This window comes from Ictidomys tridecemlineatus, chromosome 5, assembly GCF_052094955.1.
Source record: "Ictidomys tridecemlineatus isolate mIctTri1 chromosome 5, mIctTri1.hap1, whole genome shotgun sequence".
NCBI classification, from domain to species: domain Eukaryota; kingdom Metazoa; phylum Chordata; class Mammalia; order Rodentia; family Sciuridae; genus Ictidomys; species Ictidomys tridecemlineatus.
The window spans coordinates 38,860,036-38,882,737 of NC_135481.1; the positions used below are offsets into that span (position 1 = coordinate 38,860,036).

The 22,702-nt window shown below is 36.8% G+C and overlaps 1 protein-coding gene across 4 annotated transcripts in view; it reads left to right on the plus strand.

Annotated features, from left to right (window-relative positions):
* Positions 1 to 22,702, plus strand: part of Exd1 (exonuclease 3'-5' domain containing 1) — a 55,582-nt gene that overhangs the window by 11,652 nt on the left and 21,228 nt on the right. For 2 of the 4 annotated variants that reach the window (XM_078049787.1, XM_013358592.4), the window contains 6 exons: positions 614 to 799; positions 4,396 to 4,464; positions 7,866 to 7,923; positions 8,217 to 8,344; positions 16,059 to 16,117; positions 19,638 to 19,724. In XM_078049787.1, coding sequence (XP_077905913.1) covers positions 667 to 799; positions 4,396 to 4,464; positions 7,866 to 7,923; positions 8,217 to 8,344; positions 16,059 to 16,117; positions 19,638 to 19,724 — 534 coding nt within the window. In that variant the 5' untranslated portion in view covers positions 614 to 666. The remainder of the gene's footprint in view (positions 1 to 613; positions 800 to 4,395; positions 4,465 to 7,865; positions 7,924 to 8,216; positions 8,345 to 16,058; positions 16,118 to 19,637; positions 19,725 to 22,702) is intronic. The other 2 variants (XM_078049788.1, XM_078049789.1) reach the window with 2 other exon arrangements.

Here is a 22,702-nt window from a genome sequence, read left to right on the forward strand (position 1 = left end):
CACATGACTGGTTGGTGACACTATAGGATCCTTGTCCCTGAGCTATGGCCAGGGTAATGGAGAATGGGCCTTACAGTGTGACATCTTGGAAGCCAAAATGGTAATGCATAAATTCTGATAGTTCTAACATTTATGCTTTGGTTGGTAACAATGTGTCACACTCTTAAAATATTAATCCAGAAGTGGTTATATCCCAGACAGTTCTGGGTAAACACTTACTGCAACATGTGTGGCAAAGTACTCTTGCCAATTATCAGTTTCTTTCATTCCTTTTTTCTTTTTTTTGTCAAAAACAGCACAGTGTGCCATTAAAGCAACTCTAAATGTTCTGTTTGTTCTATTTAGCTACACTTTCGGTAGAAAGAAAGGTTATATTATGCTCATCTTATAAAGGAGTCAAGCCTCTCTTGCCCCAAGTCTTACAGTTTTTAGTTTCCCTTGTATGAATTTGAGTTGTGCTTGCAATGGTTCTTTTCTCATTAGCATTCTAAAAAGATGAACAAAAACAAATTACTCCTTTTTTTATTTGTATCCCTTACAAATAGGAGAGTAGGGAAAGTAATATTCAAAATAGTCTTTTTAAAATCATAGATCTCCTTAATTAATTTTCAAGTGTTTGGATGCTTAAAGAAGATTATTTGAAGACTTCTTTTGGAATCAAAGAGCATGGATCCCAGCAGTGACTACCATTTCCTCAATCAGATTTTGTGGAGAAGAGTGAAACTCACATTGGTTTGTGGCATCTTCGAGGGCGTGCTCCAGCATGTGGACCCTAACAAGATTGTTGTCCTGAAGAAAGGTCTTATTTATTTCTCATATTCTTCTGCCTTTTAAGAGATGACTGAGTATGAGTGATGACTTTGGGCTCCATTAGCAACTGTACAAGTGACATTATTCCTTTTTTAGGGAGGGATGGAAATAAGATATTTCTTAACACAGCAGCACGGTTGCAGATGCCAGTTGATCCCCATTTCTATACTTTTATTGATGTGTTAGTGGAAATGTCTAATATATAATTTTTAATTGGGTATTTCTTTTCTCTACATAAACATCTTAAATTAAAAATAAAAAATCTCTTAGAAGCTTTTGGCTTCAACAGACAAATCACAAAGATGGTAAAGCATTAATTTTTCTCAACTGAGTTATATCCCCAGTCAAGAGTTTGTGAGCCACATCCTCAGAGTTTCTGTTTCTTAAGGTCTGGGATGGGCCCACAATTTTGCATTTCTATCAAATTTTCCAGGGATAGATAGGGATGCTGTGTTTTGAGCCACACTTTTAGAGGACTACTGTTCTAAGCAGAGGTATGAGTATGTACACATACATAAAGACATTTAGAAAACCTAAGTAAATTTCAATATGAGGATATGGAGAGAGGTAAGAATAGAGAAGTAAGCAGATCGGGCAGATCAGAAGGACTTGAAAATTATACTGTTTGAACATTATTCTGAAGGCAGTGAGGAATAATAAAACATTTTTAAGTGGGAAGCATATGAATTTACAAGTTAGTTGCCTTTAAAAAAAACTTTATATATATATATATGTGTGTGTGTGTGTGTGTGTGTGTGTATGTATGTGTATATTATATACATATATATATAATTTTTTTTTTTTTTGCTATTAGGGATTGGACCTAGGGACCCTATACCACTGAGCTACATCCCTAAAACTTTTTATTTTTTATTTTAAGACAGGATCTTGCTAAGTTGCTTAGGGCCTAAGTTGCTGAGTCTGTGCTCAAACTTGATATCCTCCTGACTCAGCTTCCTCAAATTGCTAGGGCTACTGGGGTTCGTCACTTTACCTAGCAGTTGCCTAAAAACCTTAATGCTGTGTCGGGAATCACACTTAGCTTCCATTTGAGTGTATGGCATGTGGTAGTTTGATCTGTCAGGCCACACATGACTGGTTGCATGTGTGGCCTGACAGATCAAACTACCACATCCACATTGCCATGTTGCATCCAGTGGCTTAAACAAATTAGAAATGTATTCTCTCATATAAAAGAAGACAGGGATTGTGGCTTAGTGGTAGAGTGCTTGCGTGGCATGTGTGAGGCCCTGGGTTCAATCCTCAGCACCACATATAAATAAACAAAGTAAAAAAATCCATATTAAAAAAAGAAGAAGAAGAAGAAGACAGGTGCTGGGCATGGTGGCACACACCTGTGATTCCAGCAGCTCAAGAGGCTGAGGTAGGAGGATCTTTTGATCAAACCCAGCCTCTGCAAAAAGCAAGGTGCTAAGCAACTCAGTGAGCCCCTCTCTCTAAATAAAACACAAATTAGGGCTGGGGATGTAGCTCAGTGGTTGAGTGCCCCTGAGTTTAATCCCCAGTTAACCTCCCCCCGCCCCCCCCACAAAAAAAAAGACAGGTATCACAGGGTTGCTGCAACTTATGTCAGCAAGGATCCAACATTCTTCTTTTTTCTGCCCAACTATTCCTTAGCACATGGCTTCAAACCTCTAGGACAAATGATAGCTGGTAGAGTTACAGATAGGAAAACAAGGAAAGGGGGAAAGGATGTTTCTCTCATCTGAGTCATTCCCCTTAAAGAAATGTCCTGGAAGTTCAACAGTCCATACTTATCTGCAGGGTAGATTGGACACATTGAAAACCTGAATAAATAGCATGGAGGGGCTGGGGATGTGGCTCAGTGGTAGAGCACTTGCTTAGCATGTGTGAGGCACTGGGTTCGATTCTCAGCACCACATATAAATAAATGAATAAAATAAAAATCTACTAACATCTAAAAAAATAAAAATAAAAGAAGCATGGAGTAAACAACAAGCAGTAAATATCATGTGCTTGATTCCAAGGTGGTTAGTCCAGGTGTATTTTTTAATAGGCTAATTATAAAGATTTTTTTACATATTTTTATTAGTGCATTATAATTATACATAATGATAGGATTTGTTGTTACATATTTATACATGCACATGATATAACAATATAATTTGACCAATATCATTCCCCAGTATGATTATACAGATTTTACATAGTTGATATAATAAATTATATCTATCATACATACTCTTTTTTTGTAGGGCATAGTACAGGGGATTGAAAACAGAGTTACTTTACCACTAAACCCACTCCTTTTTATTATTATTATTATTTTTTAAAGAGTGAGAGAGAGAGAGAGAATTTTTAATATTTATTTTCTAGTTCTCGGCGGACACAACATCTTTGTTGGTATGTGGTGCTGAGGATCGAACCCGGGCCGCAAGCATGTCAGACAAGCGCGCTACCACTTGAGCCACATCCCCAGCCCCCTTTTTATTATTATTGAGACAGAGTCTCCCTAAATGGCTGAGGCTGGCCTCAAACTTGTGATCTTCCTGCCTCAGCCTCTCAAGCTGCTGGGACTACTGGTGTGTGCCACCATACCCAGTTCATATATACTTTAAAATTTTTTTAGATGTGGATGGGCCAAATACCTTTATTTAGTTAGTTTTATATGGCGCAGAGGATGGAACCCAATGCCTCGCATGTGCTGGGCAAGTGCTCTATCACTAAGCTACAACTCCAGCCCCGCAGAGTTGGTACTTTTATTTTTTTTAAAGCAGGATTCTCATGGGTACAGTGGCACACACCTGTAATCCCAGCAGCTCAGGAGGCTGAGGCAAGAGGATCTCAAGTTCAGCAAAAGTGAGGTGCTAAGCAACTCAACATTGTAAAGCAAAAGACTTAAAATTTTTTGTACTTGGACTTACAACTATTTTTTTAGGAATAGTTCCTAGAAATGAAATTACTGGGCAAAGGTGAGGGATATTTTATTTTTATTTATTTCAGTACTGAGAATTGAATTCAGAGACACTCTACCACTAAACTATATCTTTTTTTTTTAACACAGGGTCTCCCATAGGTCACAGTGTCATATACCTATAATCTCAGTTGGGAGGCTGAGGCAGCAGGATTGAAAGTTTGAGGCCACGGGTTGGGAGGCTGGGGCTAGAGGATCATGAGTTCAAAGTCAGCCGCAGCAATTTACCAAGGCCGTAAGCAACTCAGCAAGACCCAGTCTCTAAGCAAAATATGAAAAAGCGCTGGGGATAAACAGGTCAATGGTTAAGCACCCTTGGGCTTAATCCTTAGTACCAAAAGAAAGAAAAGAAGAAACAAGTTATTTTAATTTTTGCTGAGAGATGTAGAAATAAACAGATAGTACTTCCATCTAGAAAATGATAGCATGACTGTATATTGAGGACTTGACACCTAAACTTCTCCTAATTCTCTTATGCACAGAAGAGTTGGGAATCAAATTATTGTCTCTGATACTTTTAAGCACATAATATGACATAAAGTAGCAATTTTAAAAAGTATCATATTGCCTCTCTCAGTTTTAGGAAAATAATATTTATTATTAATCAAATGAATTACTTTCTATAACAGTGAAGAATGTGGAGACAGGCCGGAGTGTTCCAGGAGTGAAGATGTTTTTTGGGCATGAGATTGTGAATGGTGAGAGTTTCGTGTTCCCTAAATTCTGGTATTGGAATTTGTAATAGTAAACTTACTGCTCTCTGTCATTCCAATATTTGAAATAAAATGAGATATTGTCTTTTAATATTGCATTTTTAAATTCTCAAAGTTGATGTTTGAGAAATATCCTTTCTTATATTGTTTCAGAGGATGTCTTTGAATAGAATAGTCTCACAGAATTAGAATCATTTTGGTTTCTCAGTCTGAGGTCCACTCACAACTATAGAGTCAGCCAGCAAGCCAAGTCAGGAACCTGAATAGGAAGGGTTTGCCTTGGTCAGTAGTCTAGTCAAACACCACACATTCAGCATCTATTCACAATCCCTTTTCTGAAAACTGGAAGTCACATATGTGAAAATTCAGAATTGTTCTGAGTTTTTAGAAAATGCAACATAGACTAGATAACACCCTGTAATAAAACATTTTTTTTTTCTAGAGAAAGGGGTCGATAGTCACACTCAGTGAAATGAAGTGGACTATAAATAAGTTTGTCAAGTGAGGTTTTGCCACCAAGAGTTAAAACAAAAATTTTGTTCTCATAGCTTTTTAGATTTTTTATTTTATTTAAATGTAATACTAGGGATTGAACCCAAGAATCCTCTGTCACTGAGCTGCATCCCCAGCCCTTTTTATTTTTTGAGGCAGGGTCTCACTAAGCTGCTGAGGCTGGCCTGGAATTTATAATCCTCCTGCCTCAGCCTCTCACATCTTTGGAATTACAGGCATGCATTACTGCACCCAGCAACCTTTTGTATTTTGGAATTGCAGGATGTAGTTTGTTCTCATTTCTTTTGGCCAAAGACATTTAGTAAAGAGTAGGTCCAATTGTTGCTTCAAGAGTAGCTATAGAAGTTCATCTAGTCTGCCCTTCAGATAAGTCAAATCTGATAAGAGAAAAACAGTTTGTGAGCAAGATGTACAATACACTTTCAAGAACTCAAATGATGCCCTCCAAGGAGAAATAAAGATCAATGTAGGGTGAAAGGGCAGAGGAACAGGAACTCTGGGATGTAGGGCTATGCATTTCTCACTATTGGAGCATTTCTGAGGAAAGTTTGAGGACTTCTGCAAACAAGACTTTCCAGCTGTATGAAAGATTGCTTTACTTTGTGAGAAGTAGAATTTAGAAGGAGATAAAAATCTCACCAAATTAATGATTGCCAATTCAGAGCTACTTCAAGCTAGATAGGTCTGGATAGCTACCTCACTGTCCTTTCTTACTGAGTATGCTGCTATAAATGCTTTGTACCTTGAACTTCTTTTTATAGTGGTGATGAAGATGGCAATAGTAAAAGTGAAATTCTTTTTGCTCTTTTTTTTTTTTTTTGGTATCAGGAATTGAAGCCAAGGGCACTCAACCACACAGGGTCTTGCTAAGTTGCTTAGGGCCTCCTTAAGTTGCTGAGACTGGCTTTGAGCTCACGATATTCCTGTTGATGCCTCCCATGCCTCTGGGATTATAGGCATGTGCCACTCACTGAATGAAAGTGAAAATTTTACTTTTTTTTTTTAATTGTCAAAGGATCCTTATTTATTTATTTATATGTGGTGCTGAGAATTGAACCCATTGCCTTACACATACCAGGTAAGCACTGTACCACTGAGCCACAACCCCAGCCCTGAAATTCTTACTTTCGTTTTAATAGCCTTTTCAGGGCTGAGTGTGTACCTCAATAACTGTGCTGGCCTAGCATGCACAGGCCCAGGTTTGATCCCCAGCACCACCAAGGGGGATAAATAGCCTTTGTAGCAGAGCAGAACTTGACTAGAACAGAACTGAATGGTGGTTGAGTCTGTAAAGAAGTGAAGGAATCACTAGAACACCTCGCTAATCCAAAGAAGGCTGACACTAACTAGTTCTATAATCTTTACACATATAATTTATTTTCTCCTAAATGCTCTCTGAGGTCTTGACTTTTATTCATAATTTTTAAGCTCAGAGGATGGTTTTCTCCTTTTTTGTCCCATGGCCTAATCAACCATGAAGGAATTTTCCCAGAAAACACCTTGAGTAAGAATTATCAAGAGCACAATAATGACTAATTGGCATTTTTAGTAAATTCCAATTTTCTGCCTTAGATTCACTGGTACCAGAAAAAAAAAAAAAAAGACATTGAAACACAGTGGCCCTCTGAGAAACTTTTTCCATGAAAAATAAAAAATACTGAATGTACTGTATTGAATCTAAGATGTCAATAATTATAAGATTCTTACTTTTTTGAACATTTAGAAAGAAGCTGCAATGCAGCTAAAATGTGCAGTTATTGTAAATCACAATAAATTTCAGAGCTGTTTAAAATGTGCATCTCGGAATCAATGAAATACAATATTTCCCTAGATTCCCTGAACAATTAGGTTAAAGCTAAATGGTTTCATAATATCCTTGGAATATTTCTCTTGTAATTCTTTTGGGATTTTCACTCTACTTTCATTGCACTGAGCAATAATGACATTAGCCTGAGAGTTGCCAGTGACAGATCTGTGTATGATTACCCTTCAACAGTATAGTGTGAGGGAAGGTGCATTAGAATTGGGATGAGTAAAACAAAAACTCTAGAACCACTGTGAATGACAGCAAAGGCAGCCTTGGGGATGTAAAAGGATAAGGGGGCCATATTGAGAAGTTTTAATCCTGCTAAGTAACCAAGAAGCTTGGGACATAATATTGGGAATCCATAGTACTTTTTTATTTTTTAAATTCTAATTTGTTATATATGACAGCATAATGCATTACAATTCATATTACACATATAGAGCATAATTTTTCATATTTCTGGTTGTGAATATAAAATGTATTCACACCATTTGTGTCTTCATACATGTACTTAGGGTAATGATGTCCATCTCATTCCACCATCTTTTTGCACCACTTACCCCTCCATAGTACTTTTTTAAAAAAATATTTATTTAGTTGTAGATGAACACACAGTATCTTTATTTATTTTTATGTGGGGCTGAGGATCAAACCCAGTGCTTTACACATGCGGGGCAAGCCCTTGACCACTGAGGTACAGCCCCAGCCCCTCGATGGTACTTTTGTTTGTTTGTTTGTTTGTTGTTTTACTATTTATTTTTTAGTTGTAATTGGATACAATACCTTTATTTCACTTATTTATTTTTATGTGGTGCTGAGGATCGAACCCAGGGTCTCACACACACGAGGCGAGCGCTCTACCGCTGAGCCACAACCCTAGCCCCCTCCATGGTACTTTTGATAGTCTTTTTTGCTGTATTTATTGCTGGCCAATGTAGCTCTTTGTGTACTAACACTTTGCTTCCAATTACTATTTGTAATACATAGTCACACTGGGTCTGGGGCTGAGGATGATTAATTGCTTTCTGATTGGAAACTGTTGGAAGCTATTTGGTTATTTTTTCAGTGGAGCTACTGGATGAAGTGGAGCAAGGTGCAGTGAGAGAAAAGGCATCTTCTGTTAGGTATGATGGGATAATTTTCTTCATTATGAAGTTTTCCAAATCACAGTAGGGAGAAAGACTTAACTCTCATCCACTAGCTGCTTGATTCCTAAAATGGCCTAAGGGGAGAGAAATGAGAAGGAAAATGTGGATGTCTCTTCCATCTCTAGATAGCATCCTTATGCCCATGTAAACAGTGTGTGAAAGGATCCTCTCTTTAATGGAGAAGAACAGACCCTTAATGTGAGGAAAAATCTGAATTTGACAGTAATTAAAAACAAGTTCATCTAAGTGTTGTTCTTTTGTAAGGGTAGTCTAAATACAGAAAGAGCCAGGATAGATAAAATGAAGGATGAAGACCTAAATGTGTGTGAGCCTGCTTCACCTGCCTCTGAGGCGCCAACTACCTCTTTGCTAAATGACCTCAAGTATAGTCCATCAGGTGAGTGCTCTGAATTTTCTAGGCTCTCTTTATTATAGTTCAGAACTCTTTAGAATTGGCATAACCCTGAATCCAAATTCTACATGAAATGCTGAGCAACTGCTTCTCGGCTCAGAATTAAAATAAATATCTTTTGATATGTGAATGCATACTACAGCCGTGCATTGGAGATACTGCCCTCGTTGAGCTCTGGAGGAGGCAGATACCAAATAAGAATAATGAGTAAAATATATTGTATTCTAGTCCCATATATCAAAAGGAAAAGAAGAAGAAGAAGATGATGATGAGAGGTATTTGGCTAGGCTGATAGAATATCCCTGTCAATCCCTAGTACATCCAAAACAAAAACCATAAAAAACAAGGCATAGTGCTGGCATTGTGGCTCAGTGACAGAGTGCTTATCTCGAAAGTATGAGGTACTGGGTTCCATCCTCAGCAACCACATAAAAATAAGTAAATAAAATAAAGGTATTGTGTCCTTCTACAACTAAAAAAATATATATTTTTAAAAAAGGCATAAAAGCCCTGAAATAGGACATGCCAGGGACTCAGATAGCAAGGAGATGAGTGGAACTGGAGCAGAGAAAGAAACAGTAGATGAGACTAGATGAATGGTCAAGGAGGAGTTTTTAGATCCTTGAAGGATATCAGCCTTAACTGTCTGAAGTGAGAAGAGAAGTTATTGGAAAACTTTTTTTTTTAATTAAAAAAAATTTAGCCATTCTAATAGATACGTAATAATATCTCTTTGTGGTTTTAATTTGCATTTTCCTGATGACTAAGAATGCTAAGTGTCTTTTTCTTGTGCTTATTTGCCATCTGAATATGGAACTTTTTTTCATAATTTTTGCCCATTTTCTTATTGGCTAGTTTTCTTTCTCAGTGTTGTGAGTTCTATATTCTGGATATAAGTTTTGTTCTCAGAGAAATGCTTGGCAAATGATTACTCCAAATATCTGTGGTTTGACTTTTCCTTTTCTTAAAATATCTTTTGTAGATGGATATTTTTAATTTTTTAACTCTTTTTAAAAAAATATTTATTTTTTAGGTTTAGATGGACACAACACAATGCCTTTATTTTTATATGGTGCTGAGGATCGAACCTGGGTCCCACCCATGCTAGGCAGGCACTCTATTACTGAGCCACAATCCCAGCCCGATATTTTTAATTTTGATGAATTCCTATTTATTCCTCTCTCTCTTTTAAAATGTTTTTATGGACACAATACCTTTTAAAAATTTGATGGATATTTATTTATTTATTTATTTAGATATGGTGTTAAGAACCTGATTTCATCTCACTCCACTTAGAATGGCAATTATCAAGAATACAAGTAACAATAAATGTTGGTGACAATGTGAGAAAAAAGGTACACTTGTACATTGCTGGTGGGACAGCAAATTGATGCAATCACTCTAGAAAGCAGTATGGAGATTCCTCAGAAAACCTGTGCCTCAAACATGCTAGACAAGCACTCTACCACTGAGCCACAACCCCTTTATTTTATTTATTTTTATGTGGTACTAAGGATAGAATCCAGTGCCTTACATGTGCTAGGCAAGTGCTCTACCTCTGAGCTACTGGGTTCAATTCTCAGCACCACATATAAATAAATGAATAAAATAAAGGTCCATCAACAACTAGAAAATAAGTATTTAAAAAAAAAATATATATATATATATACAGAATCTGTTTCTCAATTTCTTAAACAAAATAAAAATTCTCTAGACTTTTAATTGGGATATATTGAATCTATACACAAGTTTGGGAAATATTGACATATGAACAATATTGAGAATTCCAATCTTTGAACCTGGTATATTTCTCCATTTGTTTAGATCTTCTTTTATTTCCCAGCAGTGTTTTATAATTCTTAGAGTTTTAAGTCTCTCATATCTTATATCCTATTTACCCATAATTATTTTGTATTTTTAAAATTTTTTTGTGGTTATAGATGGACAGCATGCCTTTATTTTATTTATTTTTGTATGAGGTGCTATGGATCTAACCCAATGCCTCACAAATGCCAGGCAAGTGCTCTGCCACTTAGCCCCAGCCCCAGCCCTATTTCATATTTTTATACTATTATAAATATATTTTTTTAAATTATAGTTATAGATGGACAGCATGACTTTATTTTATTTATTTATTTATTTTTGTAGTGCTGAGGATTGAACCCTGTGCCTTGCACATGCTAGGCAAGTGCTCTGCCACTGAGCTATAGCCCCAGCCCTATAGAATATATTTTAACTCCAATTTTTCACCGGAAAGATTTTTTGTTTTTTTCTTTGTTCTTTTTATTTATACATGGGAGTAGAATGTATTTTGACATATTATACATACAAGTTCATACATGGAGTGTAATTTCCCATTCTTATAGTTGTACATGATGTGGAGTTACAATAGTTGTATATTCGTATATGAACATAGAAAGTTATGTCTGATTCATTCTACTGTCTTTCCTATTCTCATCCCTCCTCCCCTCCTTTCACTCCCCCTCTTTTAATCTATCCACCACCTATTGTGAGTCAACATCCACATATCAGAGAAAACATTCAAACTTTGGTTTTTGGGGATTGGTTTATTTCACTTAACATGATAGTCTCTAGTTTATTGGCAAATGCCATAATTTCATTCTTCTTTAAGGCTGAGTAATACTCTATTGGGTATTGGGTATATGTACCACATTTCCTTTATCCATTCATCTGTTGAAGAGCACCTAGATTGGTTCCATAGCTTAGCTATTCTGAATTGAGCTGCTATCAATGTTTATTGATATGGCTGTCTCACTATAGTATGCTGATTTAAATTCCTTTGGTTATATGCCAAGGAGTAGGATAATGGGGTCAAATGGTAGTTCCATTCCAGGTTTTTTGAGCAATCTCCATACTGCTTTCTAGAGTGATTGTACCAATTTGCAGTCTCACCAGCAATGTACGAGTGTATCTTTTTCCTCACATCCTCGCCAACACTTATTATTACTTGTATTCTTAATAGTTGCCATTCTGAGTGGAGTGAGAGGAAATCACAGTGTAGTTTCAACTTGCATTTCTCCAATTGCTAGAGATGTTGAATATTTTTTCATATATTTGTTGACAGATCCTATTTTTTCTGTGAAGTGGCTGTTCATTTCCTTTGCCCATTTATTGATTGGGTTATTTGGTTTTTTTTGGTGTTGAGGGTTTTTTTTTGAGGGGGGGGCGGGGGCGAAGGTTCGATTGAAGTCAGGGGCACTTGACCACTGAGCCACATCACAGACCCTGTCTCTAAATAAAACACAAAAGGGCTGGGGATATGGCTCAAGCAGTAGCGCGCTCCCCTGGCATGCGTGCGGCCTGGGTTCGATCCTCAGCACCACACGCAAACAAAGATGTTGTGTCTGCTAAAAACTAAAAAATAAATATTAAAGATTCTCTCTGTCTCTTTCTTAAAAAAATAAATAAATCTTCTCTGTTTTATGTGACTTTAAAAAAATAAAATAAAATACAAAAAATAACCAGCCCTATTTTATATTTTATTTAGAGACAGGGTCTGAGTTGCTTATTGCCTCACTGTTACTGAGGCTGGCTTTGAACTTGTGATCTTCCTGGCTCAGCCTCCCAAGACTGGGATTACAGGCATGCACCGTTGTATCCGGCTTCTTGTGTTAAGTTTTTTGAGTTCTTTATATATCCTGGAGATTAATGCTCTTTCCAAGGTGCAGGTGGCAAAGATTTTCTCCCATTTTGTAAGCTCTCTCTTCACATTCTTTTTTTTTTTTTTTTTAAGAGAGAGAGAGAGAGAGAGAGAGAGAGAGAGAGAGAATTTTTAATATTTATTTTTTAGTTTTCGGCAGACACAACATCTTTGTTTGTATGTGGTGCTGAGGATCGAACCCAGGCGAGCGCGCTACCGCTTGAGCCACATCCCCAGCCCCCATTTATTGATTCTTGATTTTACTTCTTGTGCTTTAGGAATCTTGTTGAGGAATTCGGTTCCTAAGCCAATATGATAGAGATTTGGACCTACTTTTTTTTCTAGTAGGTGTAGGGTCTCTGGTCTAATGCCTAGGTTCTTGATCTATTTTGTATAGGGTGAGAGATAGGCGTCTAATTTCATTTTGTTACATAGGGATTTCTAGTTTTCCCAGTATCATTTGTTGAAGAGGCTATCTTTTCTCCAATGTATGTTTATGGCACCTTTGTCTATTATGAGATAACTGTATTTATGTGGGTTTGTTTCTTTCCACTGGAAAGTTTTGATCAGAGGACTAACATGAGATTGAGGCTGGTATGCTTTCATGCTTGCCTTGCATGCATGAAGCCCTGGGTTCAATCCCCAGCTCCAAGAAAGAAAAACAAACAAACAAAATAACATGATGTGGATATCCTTAATTATTCTCAAAATAAAATGTGAGATGAAAGACATTAAAGTAGGGCTGGGGATGTGGCTCAAGCGGTAGCATGCTTGCCTGGCAATAACGAAACAATAAATATTTTAAAAATTCTCTCTCTCTCTCTCTCTCTCTCTCTCTCGCTCTCGCTCTCGCTCTCTCTCAAAAAAAAAAAAAAAAAAAGAAACACATTAAAGTAAATGGTTTGTCACCCTGATGTCACAGTATTCTGTTTAAATTTGGAAAAAAAGTACACTTGAAATCCATTAAAAATTATGTTCTAACTATATTTGGAATTTAAAAATATCTTCTGAGTCATATTCTCAGTAGGTTTATGATTAACTTCTTAAATCAATACATTAAATGTGGCAATAGATATTTTTTATTCCTATTGCGAGCTTTTTGTGAAGAATTTCATGAAGTCTTATTTATACATTTTTGCATATGAGTATCTCTATCTTGAATTTAGGTATGGTACATAGATGGCATACATATACACATACATACACAAATATATGTACATATTTTTTCACTTAAATTGGTCATCAGTGTTTATAAATTTAAATCTATGTAAAGAATAAACACAGTAGTGATGTTAAAAAAAATAATGGTCTGACTTCTGAGATTTTTATTTTATTTTTTTTAAATTTTTGGTACCAAGGATTGAACCCAGGGGTGCTGAGCCACATTCCCAGACCTTTTTTTTTTTTTGGTGGTCCTGGTGATTGAACCCAGGGCCTTGTGCATGTAAGGCAAGCACTCTACCAACTGAGCTATGTCCCAGTCCTCCAAGTCCTTTTTTTGTATTTTATTTAGAGATAGGGTCTCACTGAGTTGCTAAGTGCCTTGATAATCTGCTGAGGCTGGCTTTGAACTCATGATCCTCCTGCCTCAGTCTCCCAAGTAACCAGGATTAAGGCATGCGCCACTTCACCTGGCCTGAATTCTCTCTTTTTTTTTTTTTTTAATATTTTTTAGTTTTCGGCAGACACAACATCTTTGTATGTGGTGCTGAGGATCGAACCTGGGCCGCACGCATGCCAGGCGGGCGCGCTACCGCTTGAGCCACATCCCCAGCCCCCTGAATTCTATTTTAAAAAGCTCACTTTATGCATAAAGTTCCCAAATAGGAATGACAGAAGCATCTAGTCAATTTACACAGTAATGAGAAATAATAAATATTTCTATTTTTTTTAAAAAAAGCTCATTCTGGATGTTATATGGGTACTGAAAGTGGAGCAAAGGTAAAAACATGGATACCAGTCAGGAAGCTAAGAAATAATTAAAACAGATATGGTGGCTTTAGACCCTGATGGTGGCAGTAGAGTAAGAAGTGTTGGAATTCTGAATATATGCTAAAGGTAGAGCCCATGGGGCATACTGACAAATATTGGTATGAGATAAAGAGAGGAATCAAGGACAATTTCAGGGGTTTTATAAGAGCAGCTAGATAGAGGATAGGAAAGGTAGCAGAATACAACAATTACTAATAGGGCATTATGTAAAATTGTGGATGTAACCGATGTGATTCTGCAATCTGCATTTGGGGTAAAATTGGGAGTTCATAACCCACTTCAACCTAATGTATGAAATATGATATGTCAAGAGCTTTGTAATGTTGTGAACAACCAATAAAAAAAAACTGAAAAAAAATTAAAAAAAAAAAGCTAGAAGTGTGGAGTTGCTATTATAATGTGGTAGGAAAGACTATGAGTGGAAAAGATTTTGAGAAGCTGATTAAGAGTTCAGTTTTGGTCAATTTAAATTTGAATAAAAGCTTAAGATGAGAAGCAAGGTATGAGAAAGTATTCATAAGTAAGCCCGTAGATGATATTTATTTAAAATCTGAAACTAGATGAGGTCACCAAGAGAATGTAGGTACAAAGGGAAAATGTATGTGTCCAGTGGCACTCCGCCTTAGAGATTGGGAGCTAAAGAGGGACTGGGGATATAGTTCAATAGCAGAACCCTTGTCTAGCATGTATGAGGCCCTATATTCAAACCAACACCACAAAAAAGAAAGACAAGGAAAAGAAGACCTCTATGTTAAATTACACAACTAAATTATTGTTATTACTACTGAGGATTGAACACAGGGCCTTAAGGCAATTACTCTACTGGGCCATACCCCCTATAATCTAATTATTTTCAATTATATCATTTTTTAAAATAATTATTAGTACCTAGAGAACTCTAAAAAATTGGGCATAGGCCCATCTCCAGGGCTCATTTCTTTTAAACCATTACTTTGTTTTATAAACATGCTTTAAAAAAGTACGTGATTGATTGGTGCTGGGGATGTGGCTATAGTGGTAGTGAGCTCGCCTAGCATGCATGAGGCACTGGGTTCGATTCTCAGCACCACATAAAAATAAAGATATTTGTCCACCTAAAACTAAAAATAAATATTAATAAAAAGTATATTATTTGCCAGGTGCATTGGCATATTCCTATAATCCCAACTTGGAAGGCTGGCAGGAGGATCACAAGTTCAAAAAGCCAGCCTCAGCAATTTAGTGAGATCCTGTCTCAAAATAAATATGGACTGGGGACGTGGCTTAGTGACTAATTGCCCCTGGGTTTAATCTCTGACTCAATCAATCAGTCAATCAATAAAAGTGCATGTCTTGAGGTGTTCAAAACAAATCTTTCCAGGTGTGGGAGCACAAGACTGTAATCTCAGCCACTCAGGAGCTTGAGGCAGGCAGATTTCATGTTTGAGTCCAGCCTTAGCAATTTAACAAGACTCTCAGCAATTTAGAGAGAGCCCTGTCTCAAAATTAAGAATAAAAAGGACTGGAGATGTAGCTCAGTGGTACAGTGCCCTGGGTTCAATCCCCAGTCTAAAAAAAAAAAAAAATGCATATCTGTGAGTAGGGAAATATTACAGATTACCAAAGGAAATGAATAGATAGTTCATTTGTAAGATTATTGCTGGCATAGTGGCACATACCCATAATCCCAGCTGCTCAGGAGGCTGAGGTAAAAGGATTACAAGTTCAAAGCCAGTCTTAGCAATTTAGAATGTGTTTCAGTTAAAAAATAAAAAGAGCTGGGAACATAATTCAGTGGTATACAATAGTATACCACACCTGGGTTCAATCCCTAGTATTGGAGAGGGGATAAGGTTATAGTTAGTAGGACTTTTATCTACTCTCAATGGACAAACAGGATGCTAATTTGTATTTTCTGCGGGAGGGACTGACACAGATGATAATGAAACAACAGTAGACATTTGAGATACAATAGAGTAAGAGTTTATGAGTGTGATCAAAACTGGTGGGAAGGCTTTTCTATTACCAAGGAAGATAAATATATTTAATGCTATGCTTCTCTTATAGAGGAAGAAGAGGTGACATACATAGTCATTGATCAGTTCCAGCAGAAGTTTGGTGCTGCAGTAAGTATTATCCTCAATCATTTCTAATATTGGGAAAGGTATTATGTTTGTGTTTCATAGATTTTTTTTAAACTTTATTTTATTTATTTATTTATTTTTATGTGGTGCTGAGGATCGAATCCAGGGACTTGCACGTGCAAGGCAAGTGCTCTACCACTGAGCCATAACCCCAGCCTGCCCGCCTAAAGATTTTTTTTTTAATTATAAGATCTTTGATGCCTGACATGTTTCTCTATTAACTCAACAAAATATTTGGGGTGTTTACTACATGTTGGGCACTGTTCTGAGATAATCAAGACAAAATTCTAACCCTCAAGGAATTTACATCCTTATATAAGATAGTAAAGAGGGCTGGGGTTGTAGCTCAGTGGCAGAGAACTTGCCTCATATGCATGAGACACTCAGGTTGATTCTCAGCACCACATTAAAAAAATAAGGAAAATAAAGGTATTTACTACATAAATAAAGGTATTTATGTAGTAAACACCCCAAATATTTTGTTTACAGCTCAAAAAATTCTTTAAAAAGACAGTAAATAGATAATTGTGTATTAGCTGGCAGTTATTGCAATAAAGAAAAAACAAGGCATAGAGAATAGAGTGGTGACAGGGAGGTCCTATTTCATATGGATGGACAGGAAAAACTTCTCTGAAGAGATGACACTGGAATAGGGACCTGAAGGAAGTAAGGAAGCTAGTCGTGTGGGTATCTGGGTGAAGAATTTAAGCAAAGTAGAATTAGCATGTACAAAAAGCTAGAGGCTGAAGCGTTTCTGACTTGTGTGGAGGAACAGCAGGGAGGTTAGTGTGATTGGACCACAATAGAGAAGAGTGGTAGGGGATAGAAGTGGGTGGGAGGCAGATCAGGTCAGGCTTTTCAGGATTTTGATTTTGACCTGAGTAACATGGAAAGCCATTGACAGTTTCAGAGAACAGTCAGAAGTTATCTGACTTTGATTTTAAAAGGACCACCCTGGATGCTATACCTAGGCAGTTTCTCAATAATCATGTATTAATTTGAGAAGTGGCAAAAACTAATCAGCCTACAGACTAGTGCACAGATGGGCTTTAGGAGAATAACTGAACTTTCTGTTGGATGCAGGCTTGTACATGTGTGTGTGGGGGTGTGTTTTTTTTTTTTTTTTTTTTTTTTTGGTCAGAGTAGAAATTAGAAGTTTATTAAAGGACAGCAGAAAAGACTTCTCCCAGAGGAAGAAGGGGACCCAAGAGGTGGAATTCGGGGGGGGGGTGCATTTTTAAAGGGAAGAGTTTCAACAGATTCTTTTTTATTTTTCTTAAAACCTTTATTGAGATATAATTCAAATGTCATATGATTCACCTTTGGAAAATGTACAGCTCACTGGCCTTTAGGGTATTCACAGAGTTGTCTTTCTGCCATCATAATGAATTTTGGAACATTTTCAATACTCTAGAAAGAAACCCCACACTCCCCACCTTTTAGCCATTACTCCCAAACCTGTCTCAGCCCCCAGCAACCACTAATTTACTTTCTGTCTCTGTGAATTTAACTCTTCAGGACATTTAATATAAAGTCAGTCATGAAATAGGTGATCTTTGTTTATTTAACATAACGTTTGGAAATTTCATCCATGCTGTAGGGTATATTAGTATTTTACTTCTTTTTATCTTCTTATTGCTTAATAATACTATATTTATAGATATACTACATTTTATTCATTCACCATATATTTGCATGTGTGTGTGTGGTGCTGGGGATTGAACCCAGGGCCTTGTGCATGTGAGGCAAGCACTGTACCAACTGAGCTATATCCCCAGCCCTCATTCACCATTTAATGGACATTTGAGTTGTTTCTACTTTAGGGCTGTTATTAATAATGCTTCTATGAACATTCATATACAAGTTTTTATATGAACATTATCTATCCAAATAAAACTTATTTTTCTTGGATAGATACCTTGTAGGGAATTTACTGGACTATTTAGTAACTTTTTAATTTTTTGAGGACTGGCCAGACTTTTCCAAAGATGCTGCCTGTAATATTTTACATCCTGACTAGTAGTATATGACGATTTTTACTTTTTAAATATCCTTGTCAATACTTGTTATTATCTGTCATTTTTTATTATAGTCATCTGGCTTGTGTGAAGGGGTATTTCATTATGATTTTGATTTACATTTCCTTGATGTCTAAAGATGATGAACATCTTTCTGTGAGCTTATTGACCATTTGTGTCACTTCTTTGGTGAACTATCTATTTAGATACTTTGCCTTTTATTTTGTTTTTTGGTTTTTTTTTTGTACTGGGGATTGAACCCAGGGGTGCTTTACCACTGGGTGATAGCTGCAAGTCTTTTAATACTTTTTATTTATTTATTTATTTTAGTTGTAGTTGGACACAATACCTTTATTTTATTTATTTATTTTTATATGGTGTTGAGGATTGAGCCCAGAGCCTCGCACGTGCTAGGTGAGTGCTCTACTGCTGAGCCATAACCCCAACCCCAAGACTTTTTATTTTTTATTTTGAAACAGAGCTGAGTTTCTTAGAGCTTCACTGAGTTAATGAGGCTGGCCTCAAACTTGCAATTCTCACACCTCAGCAATACTAAGTTGCTGGGATTTCAGGCATGTGACACCTCACACCCACCCACCCACCCTTATTTCTGTAATTCTGAACAGTAGTTATTGTGTTCCTTTCAGATGTAGTAAATTGCCTGATTTAGGGCACCACAGTTTGCCTAAAGAATCTTGGCTTAAATACTAGAATTTTTTCAGCACCATTTGTGAAAATAAAAGGTATCACTTATAATTAATTCTCATTAGCATTTGGGGTATGAGTGATTTATCTTCCAGTTGTGGAATACATTTGCCAAAACTAAAAAGAGGATCAGAAGTGTTCCGTGATGATTTATGCATGCTTGTGAATCTGAATCAGTGTTTTAGATTGGTCAAATTTGTAAGTTGAAGCAAGGTACAATGGTGTACACCTATAATTCTAGCCATCTGGGAGGCTGAGGCAGGAGGATCACAAGTTTGAGACCAGCATGGGCAACTCAGCGAAAACTTGTTTCAAAATAAAAAGGGCTGGGCATGTGGCTCAGTGGTAAAATTCTCCTGGGTTCAATCCCCAGTACCAAAAACAAACAAACAAAAAAAAAATTAGAGAAAATGATGTACTTTGTTTATCACAGATGCCATTCATGGTGTTATGATGTCAATATTTGTTCCCTGGAATTTCTTTTTTTTTCTCCTTCTTTCTTTTCCTCTTTTTCTTCCCCTTTCTTTCCCCTTCTTTTTCTCCCTCCTCCTTTCTTCTTCTACTGGGATTGAATCCATTGACACTCTACCACTGAGCTATGTTCCTAGCCCTGTTTTTATTTTTATTTATTTATTTTTTTAGTTTTAATTTTAAGATAGGGTATTCCTAAATTGCTAAGACTGACTTTGAACTTCTAATCCTCCTGCCTCAACCTCCTGAGTAATGAGTTTACAAGTGTGCACCACCACACCTGTCCCTTTTCTTCCTTATCTTACCAGATGCTCCATATCAAGAAGCAGAGTGTCCTGAGTGTGGCTGCAGAAGGAGCTAACGTGTGCCGCCATGGGAAACTGTGTTGGCTTCAGGTAAAAGATTTTTTAAAACGTTTTATTTTTAAATAATTGTACATTCAATATATTATTAATTGTCTTCTCTCTGTTATCACTGCTATTATTATTCTGTAACTTCTTGGGAATGTACTTCATATTTTTAGTGCTCAATTTATTCTTTTCAAAAGAAGGAACTTCTAATAGATTCACTTTAATAGCCATCATTGCTATCTCACAGATTCTGCAGGAGATCTTCTTTCCCAACTTTGACCATCTTTCTGAAGTTAGGTTTGATACATGTCTCTGCCACACTAGGTGAGTTTCCTAGAGATAGGGTACCATTATATCAAAAGAAGTTTGAAGTGAGCCTTAAATAACTAGAGGATGAGTAAGCTACCTTTGAGTCAAGCCAGAAGCATCAGTATGCAAGGTGGTCAAGAGAGCAAGCTGTATCCTCAACCAGCGGTTTGAGTCACTATGAGAATATTTTTTCCAAGAATATAGCCAACTGGGTTAGCAATCTGCCCTCTTAAATTCCTCCTTCTGCAATATTCAACTTCTCTAAGGAAAAGGAATAGAGGTGGCTGAGCCTAATTTTGCTTGGTATTAGATTGCCTCTCTCTTGTTCCCTGCACTTAATTGGTAAACCTTAGCTCTTAGAAAACCAAGTTAGCACAAAAGCAAATTACTTAAACAAAAAAAAACTTTTCTCTAACAAAACAGAATGAAGGACTTTCTGGTAATACATGCTTGGATAACTCTAGGTTATTTCTGAATTTGTCCCCTTTAATTTCCTAAGTACCAAAGGAAATGACTATCCAATTAGTTATAAATGTCTTCTTTGTGACTGGAAGCAAATGGGCACATTTTCCCCAGTCAAGCCCTTGGGCTTATGTGTTTAATTTTTTTTAAACAATCTCTGGCATTTTTAAAAAAATTATTTTTTTTATACATATATATGACATTAGAGTGTATTTTGACATATTATACATACATGCAGTATATCTTATTCTATTTTTTAAAGGTTTATTTATTTTTTATTGTTTAGAGAGAGAGAGAATTTTTTTTAATATTTATTTTTCAGTTTTCGATGGACACAACATTTTTGTTTGTATTTGGTGCTGAGGGTCGAACCCGGGCCGCACGCATGCCAGGCGAGCGTGCTACAGCTTGAGCCACATCCCCAGCCCCACTTATTCTAATTAGAATCTCATTCTCGTATATTCATATATGAACATAGGAAAGTTATGTCTGAATCATTTTACTGTCTTTCCTATTCCCATCCTCCCTCCCTTCCCTTCTTTCTCCTTTGTCTACTCCACTGAACTTCTATTATTCACCCCATCACCCAAAAAAGTTAAAACAATTTTTTTTGCATGTTTTGCTTTTACAGTCTGTTCTGAGATGTATCTACCTTCTAACAATATCAGAAATCACCTAGATCTATGATAGCCACCTTCTAACAGTATCAGAAATCACCTAGATCTATGATAGCCACTGGGCATAATCTGTATTATTTTGTGCATGTTGTACCCATTTCAGTATTATTGCCATCATGATTGTGTTCAGCAATTTGAGCCCACATGGCTTAGTACTCTGTTTCAGATTTCTTCAGAACTGGGAAAGTGTTGTTGAGGATGACCAATTTCACTCTGCCCTGCCAATTCATCTTCAGAATGCCCTTGTACTCCAGCACATACTTTCCACTTAAGTTGATAGACTCCAGTGATGTTTTTGTCATCTTCCAGCATTAAGGTGTGGGATAGCTCCAACCAAGAGAAGCCACCAAGAGGCCTGGGGATGTGGCTCAAGCCGTAATGCACTCGCCTGGCATGCACGGGGTGCTGGGTTCGATCCTCAGCACCACATAAAAATAAAATAAAGATGTTGTGTCCACCAAAAAAACTAAACTAAATAAATAAATATTTAAAAAAAAGAGAGAGAGAAGCCACCAAGATGGCTGGGGAATGAGAAAGATGGTTCCAACCCATGTCCCACGCGGGCAGTTGAAAATGGGCTTCCTCTTGGTGGAATGTGCTGGCTGTCAAATAAAAGCTAAGGAAAATAGTGTAGAAAAAAAAATCACAGGACACAAAAAAAATTAAAAGCAGGGGCAGGATGGGCTAGTCAATCTTAGGGATCGGGATCGGGATGGAGCTTCTACACTGAAAAGAGCAAAATGGAGCCACTCTTGCTTTATTTATATGAGGGATCATCAAAGATTTTCCATGGAATGTTCTTTGCCAAATAGGGTAGGAGGTTCCAACAGGTCCAGTTCTCAACAGATTACACCCAACTCTGGAGCTACAGGAGGGGTCTTCCTATTTCAGTGGAAACAAAGGTCATCTGCTTCGGACAATCTAATGCACCCCTGGGAGCCAAGGATAGTTCTCAAGGAAAAAACTAAATCTTTGTGGCTCCATTACTTGAGAAGACCCTCAAGTAATTCATGGGTGGCTTCCCGCAATGATTAATTTTTAAAAATTCTTTTTTGTAGTTGTAGATGGATAGAATGCCTTTATTTTATTTGTTTATTTTTATGTGGTGCTGAGGATCGAACCCAGTGCCTCATGCATGCTAGGCAAGCGCTCCTGCCACTGAACTATAGTCCCAGCCCAAAGATGATTATTTTTTTTAATTTGTTAAATTAAAAAATTTTTTTGTAAGATGATTATTTTTTTTAAAGAGAGAGTGAGAGAGACAGAGAGAGAGAATTTTTAATATTTATTTTTTAGTTTTCAGCAGACACAACATCTTTGTTTGTATATGGTGCTGAGGATCGAACCCGGGCGCAAGCATGCCAGGCAAGCGCGCTACCTCTTGAGCCACATCCCCAGCCCCTCATTATTTTTTTAAATCCAAGTATCACATCAACTGTGCATTAAAAGCCAAAAAAAAAAAAAAAATCAAATAATGGTAAAAGTTTAATGAGGAAAGAAAAATTCTTACTCTAATACTCCTTCAAGGCAGTTTTTTTTTTAAAGACTTCCATTATACAGTTGTTAAAGCAAAGT